This window comes from Xyrauchen texanus, chromosome 42 (genome assembly GCF_025860055.1).
Source record: "Xyrauchen texanus isolate HMW12.3.18 chromosome 42, RBS_HiC_50CHRs, whole genome shotgun sequence".
In the NCBI taxonomy this organism is placed as follows: Eukaryota; Metazoa; Chordata; class Actinopteri; order Cypriniformes; family Catostomidae; genus Xyrauchen; species Xyrauchen texanus.
The window spans coordinates 22,770,159-22,776,921 of NC_068317.1; the positions used below are offsets into that span (position 1 = coordinate 22,770,159).

The 6,763-nt window shown below is 38.3% G+C and overlaps 1 protein-coding gene across 1 annotated transcript; it reads left to right on the forward strand.

Moving 5' to 3' along the window:
* Positions 1–4,105: 4,105 nt before the first annotated feature.
* Positions 4,106–6,129, forward strand: LOC127635333 (class E basic helix-loop-helix protein 22-like). Its single transcript, XM_052115288.1, has one exon. The coding sequence runs from the start codon at positions 4,457–4,459 to the stop codon at positions 5,252–5,254; it is 798 nt and encodes a 265-aa protein (XP_051971248.1). The 5' UTR covers positions 4,106–4,456; the 3' UTR covers positions 5,255–6,129.
* The last annotated feature ends 634 nt before the right edge of the window (positions 6,130–6,763 follow it).

Consider the following 6,763-nt stretch of genomic DNA (forward strand, 5'->3'; position numbering starts at 1 on the left):
CTGCCTAATAAACCTTATATCAAGGGGCAGTACCACCGCTCCAAGCAGACAGTCTATGTAGGGCACCAACTCCCTAGGGGGGCACCATCTTACCCTAGGAGGGCACCAAAAAGTCCACTGGCTGCCCTTACTTGCACGGTATACTTTATTCAAGACACGAAAGCAGTTGCGGAACACAGATGATCACTTCGCGCTCACATCATACGATTGAATACAGCGCGAATGGACGCAAAAAACTTGTTCAGGTTGAACAGCCCCTTGTTCACATGACTCAGCACTAGCTGAAGTTTTTCAAAGCAAGCCCTACAGAGTCTTTCTATTTAAAAGTAGCTTCCTAACATGACAACTTCTCAAATAGCGCACGATAAAACACAGAACGCATGTAGCTATACACTTTAAGTGTTATCATACGCTTCATGGCTTGAGGTAAATCATCTTAGCCCCTCAAAACAGAACAGCCATGCATCATATAAACTCTCCCATCGTTATTCTGATCACGCGAGAGCCTTGACAAATCAGCACGCGCAGCCACATTTGCGCGAGGCGAGATGCTCTCGTATCAGAAGTATTCAGTAATTGATATAAAGTGACCACTTTGAAATGATAAAATTGATACTCACTTAAAAAAAAAAAAAAAACATAATTCGCTTCGACTGTGTTGCTATGTGACCAATGTTTGTTAAAAGAACAGCACAGTAAGGCCTATGTGGCGCACGAGGACAGTCAACACGGCATAGAGCAACTCCGCCATCTACAGGAGCACCTGGACAAACGCTAGTTTAAAAGACTTGCCTACATTCATATAGATTCAACACATTAATTCTTACATGGATTGAAACATCTGTGACGTGCCACGAGACGGCTTAATGCTTTAACCCCTACATGCATGGGTATTTCAGCAAAAAATATTACATACTTTGTTAGCCTTTAGAGACTCACTCGCCATGTACTGTATTTCAATCAGAAATGTATTTAAAAATGCCCATATAGTGTAAAAGTTTCAATAAATCTTCAAGACAATTGGAAAATAATAGAATACATTGATATATTTTGGATGTCTTATTTTTCATATATCAAAGAGATGATGCAACAAATCAGGACACATCTAACAGGATTTATTATTTTAACAATTTAAATTTCATGAGACGCAACTGGCTGCCAAACACATATTGAGCTACAAATAACACATAAGCAACACATATGAATTTTCACAGGCTCTTATTGAGTCTAAATAGACACATAATGGATATAATTTCAGTAGTAAACACAAATGACAATAGCCATATCATACTGTTCATGTGTTGTACTTGCTATAATTTACTTTCATTTTGTTTCTTCATCAATAGCAATGTCAAATGTAAATGAAGCCAATCACTGAAACAACAGCACCACCTTGAGTAACAAATAGCATGCATAATATGTGTACACGCATTTGGCATAGTGATAATTCACCATTGTTGAACAGAAAATCATTGTGATATAGTTTTATGAATATAATACTTATTTGCCTGTTTATTACAAATAAATATATATCATGTGATAATAAACTTGTATAGTTATAAAATAATCATAAAAATATGATTTATGGAACTGGAAAAGTAGCTACACTATTAGATATAATTTTATAAAGGATCTTACATTAATTCTTCTGTTAAAACTCACACATTATTTGAACTGTAAATTTGTTTAAATCATTATTTATACTGTCGTTTTAGGGTTTTTTGACATATTATCATGGCAGCGAAGTTGTAAAATTGACTATGACTTAACACAGAAAAGGATAGTAAGTGGTTTTATCACACTAAAATCATGTTTATACTCATATTTTTTTTATGTCTTTTGGATATACTTTTGACAGTGATTATTTTTAAGTTTACAGATTGGTCCCCATTCACTTCCACTTTAAGTGCCTGACTGGAGCCCAGATTTTATCTTTTTTTTTTTTAAAGAAAGAAAAGGGGCGAGTCAAACTTAATTTATGTGGTTATCAATATGCATATCGCCACCTACTGGTTGGGGTTGGTCAAAGGTGGAGATTTGTAGTGAAAAATATGTATCTGTTTATCTCCCACGCCTATCATATTTCTTCTGAAGATACTGATTTAACCACTGAAGTCGTATGGATTACTATTATGCTGCCTTTGTGCTTTTTGGAACTTAAAGTTGTGGCCACCATTCATTTGCATTGAAGGGACCTACAGACCTGAGGTTTTTCAAAAAATATTTGTTTGTGTTCTGCAGAAGAAAGAAAGTCATACACATCTGGTATGGCATGAGGATTAATAAATAATGATAATGATAATAGTCTGACACCTTGTGGCACAGTACGGCCATTGCAAAACATTTACTACAGTTAAATATAGGAGTTAAATATAGCAAAGATTCAATAATAATAATAATAATAATAATAATACATCTTTATAATTATAAGGATTTAATGAAAACGAATCCCTTACAAAAAAGTACTGTGGCAGTTCTATGGATGTGTCAGAAGAATACATGTCCAAAAACCATGGTAGAGCCATGGTTAAATGTTGGTATTTTGTTAGTTAAGGGAGATTTACCAAAACAGACTAAACAAGAACTTAGATACAAAAGACAGACACTGTCAAAGCTCAATCTGAAGGAACATTTAGATAGAAGAATAAAAGCATGGCTGAAGTCGATTTGAAACAAGAGCAGGAGTACACACAATCTGATGGTAGAGCTGAAATACATTCCGTGTGAAGAGAGACATGAGCTTAAGGCTGCTGGTGATCATCCAGGCTCATCTTGTCTCATTAGCTCTGTTTGATTGGGCATGAAGGTGTTCCTTCGTGTAGGCAATATAAAGAGAGCTTTCTGTGGCTTGTTACTCCCAGGATAAAAATAGCTTCAGAAGTAACATCTATTAATTTCAAACAGAACAGAATCAACACATTGTTATAATGTTCACCTTTATTTAAATAGTAGAATTTGAATAAAAGATTAAATCCAAATGATTAAGAATCATAGTGTGTGTGTGTGTGTGTGTGTGTGTGTGTGTGTGTGTGTGTGTGTGTGTCCATGTATTCCCTATGCTGTGGGGACCAGATGTCCCCACAAGGATAGTAAAACCTGAAACTTTTGACATTGTGGGGACAAACAGTTGGTCCCCATGAGGAAAACAGCTTATAAATCATATAAAAAAAAATTTTTTTTTTTTGGAAATGTAAAAATGCAGAATGTTTTCTGTGAGGGTCAGGTTTAGGGTTAAGGTTAGGGGATAGAATATACATTTGTACAGGAGTTTCACAAGATACGCTCCAGTATTTAATTGAAAAGGTTTCTCTTTAGGTTTATATACACACTTTATAGGTGAAAAACAAGATAAGATACACACAAAAAAAACACTGTAAACTTTAGTATCACAAATACAATTGTTCTAAGCATTTACACATTAAAATATAAAGCTGTTTTTATTCTTTAGGCAGGGTGGTGGGGGGTCCCTTGGAAAGATATCATCATACTTGGAAGTCAGTCCTTGGCTTCGAAAACCCCTGATTTTTGCCAATATTTGAACAAATGCTTGATGAGGCTGGTGCTGCTATATATGTGGTGAACACGTGGCGGCGACTCGAGATCACAAATATGCGTCCTTTTTTATAAGCCTTGGCCAAAAGTTTCGTAAATGATCAGAGATCAAATATCACATCTCTAATATGATAAACGCTTCCGCTGACCAGACGAACGCTGTTCTTTTACAGCAATGAAGAGGCCTGGTGGCCATGTCGTTTTTTAAAGATATACCTGTACAATTATAACATTACAGTGTCTACCGCTTTAGAGATTTTTTACGCTTTATTCAGGGGACACATTTAATATAATGACTGCTCTAGATCATCAGAGGTCAGGTATTTCGACAAGTGATGCATTATTTAAAAGGTAGCCTACTGTCAAATGTAGAGCAGAAAAGTTGACTTTTTTTAGCCAATTTATCAGCACAAAGCTCAATGAGATACAGTTGCTCTTTGAAAACAAAAAGGCATTCCAAGTCTCTTTAAGACGTGCTCACAGATGGCGAGAGAATTAAAAGAGCTGTGATGCTTTTGTGATGCTGTGTGAAACTCGTCTGGTCTGAGCTGAGTGGAGTGCGCACACCCGGGATTGTTAGTCACCGTTATAATCCCGTTAATTAAAACGTTAACCTGATTGGGTAGCGCGCGCTCAATCCCGATAGGAGAATTTTCTTCATATTACTAGCCCGATTTGATATAATGATGTAAAAGACTCCCCCTTCTGTTGCTGATCGCTGCGGAGATCTACAAAGTGTGTGTCTCAACACGATAGACGCAGAGCACTTTAGGAGGAGCTACTGTCTCTGCAACTCACTTGACAAGTAGAGAAGCCATCAACATCAACTCCACTTCATAGAGTACAAACTTCACCGAGGAGCGTGGCTGAGTGAAGCCTCATCACATCTGACTTTTCATAGACTATGGACAGGAGAATAAACTTGGGTGGAGACATTTTTCACAAAACTCTCAGCGCAGTGTCCAGCAAAAAGATGGACTCTTTTCGACCGGTTGCGGGTATTGATCTTGCTTCCAGGGACGGCCAGTCGCCAATTAGCTGTTTCGACCACACCGACCCAGACCCGGTCCAGCCTGGGGGACTGACCGGAGGGAGAGCGGGGACACTGGGTCTGCCGACCGGATCTTTGTGCGTGAAATACGGCGAGAGCGCAAACAGGGCATCGGCTGCGGAGAGCAGCGGAGGAGAGCAGAGCCAGGACGATGACAGCGACGGAAGATGCGAGATGATGCTCATGGCAGACGGGAGAACGGTGATGTCTGGTGCCAAGTCTGAAGGAGGTAAGAAAAACAAAGAGCAGAAAGTTCTGAGGCTAAACATCAACGCCCGGGAGAGACGAAGAATGCACGATCTCAACGATGCGCTTGATGAACTGCGGGGAGTGATTCCTTACGCGCACAGTCCGTCTGTACGGAAACTCTCCAAAATTGCCACCTTGCTGTTAGCCAAAAATTACATCCTTATGCAGGCACAGGCGCTTGAGGAGATGAGAAGGCTAGTTGCGTATCTCAACCAAGGCCAGGCTATCTCTGCTGCCTCTTTGCCCACGACCACGGCTCTCACACCGGGTTTAAGCGCATACGACCAGCCGACCGGTTACCCGTTCCCCGCCGGAGTTGCAGCATCCTCCTGTCCAGACAAATGTGCCCTTTTCAACAACGTCACCTCCAGCCTCTGTAAGCAATGCACTGACAAGCCTTAAACTCTATTGACTCTCGCAGAAGCACATGAGAAACTTTTTGACTATTAAAGAGAGACTGATGTCAGTGTTTGCCAGCTTTGAGATGAGATCAATTTAAACGAATGCTAAAAACTTTTCTTACACTTGCAAACTATTTCATTCAAAGAAACACGTTTGTTCAACAACTGATTGTGTATGTAAGATATACCTTGCTGTATCTTTTAAGTGATGATGAGTGAGAGATAAAACCAAACAAAATCTATGCCTGATAGTAAATGGGGCAAAATAAACAGTTAATTATCAGAATCAACGTGGACCCTTTAGAATGACTTGTATTTCTGACCTGACAACATCCAACCATGTTATACCCTGTTCATGATGCCATTTTTTAAAACAGTTTTTACTCTAACCTGCAATAATAAGTATTCTTGCTACTTTGAATTTATGTTATGATAATGTTTGCTTTCTCAAGTGACATCTGTGTTTTATAAAGCAGCTGCTGGAAGTGTTGTGGGGAGCAGAGTACTATTGGACTGCACACGATAATATACTTTTCCCCCCCAGAGTAGCCTACAAAGGTTATTTCGAAAGCTTAGTTGAGATTCATAAAAAATTGTAATATAATATATTGTTATATTGTTTGGTGGAATCTTAAAAGTTGTTTTTGGTTTTTTTAATTTCTCTAAATGGATGAAATCAAGTGGGTCTGTATGCCTGGACTGATTATTAATTGTCATCTTTACTGTAAATTTCGCCAATTTGGATTTTTACAACCGCACTTGCAGTTTGGCTATAGGGACGTGTTCAAGTTTTAGCTTGTTGTCAGGTCAAGGCTGGAAGCAATGTAGATATATTAGTTTCAATATGACAGCAGAGGGCCATTTGTTTGTGTTGATGTATTGGAAAGCTTTATTAAAATATTTTCATCCAACAATTATGTCACCACATTGTTTGTTGTGAAGCCTCAACAGTAAAGTGAATTATGGTTCCTGCTGGCTCGAAAGAGATTATCAGCTCAATAAGCCGTAGAATATGTGTTTTAGGAAAGATATGATGACATTTGTGAATAATCAAACCTCGACATTTGGCAACAATAATTTTATGATGCACTTTATGCTTTAGCACGTTTTACCAAAAAGCCAAATACTTTGTTTCTCTCTTTAAATAAGCAATGGTTTGTGATTTTTTTTATTTTATGTATTATTATTATTTTGTGATGTATTTGTTTACACGAAGAAACGGCCAAAGCCCTGGGAAAAAAGGCCAGACGTTATGAGCAGCAATGCCCCACGGGCAAGGGAGAATGTCTGTTAGTATTATCGGATAAAGCTTAGTCACCTCGATCACGATTATCTAAAAAAGTCCGTGGCGACGTCTAATAATGTTAATTTGAAAACAACAGTGTATCAAAACTGTCGACTGTAATACATATATTTATTTTAATTAAACACATCGTTAAGGCAATTAAACCTCCTGGATATGACAAGGAACATAATTACGACACTGTTCACTGCCATTATTGGGTGTCTT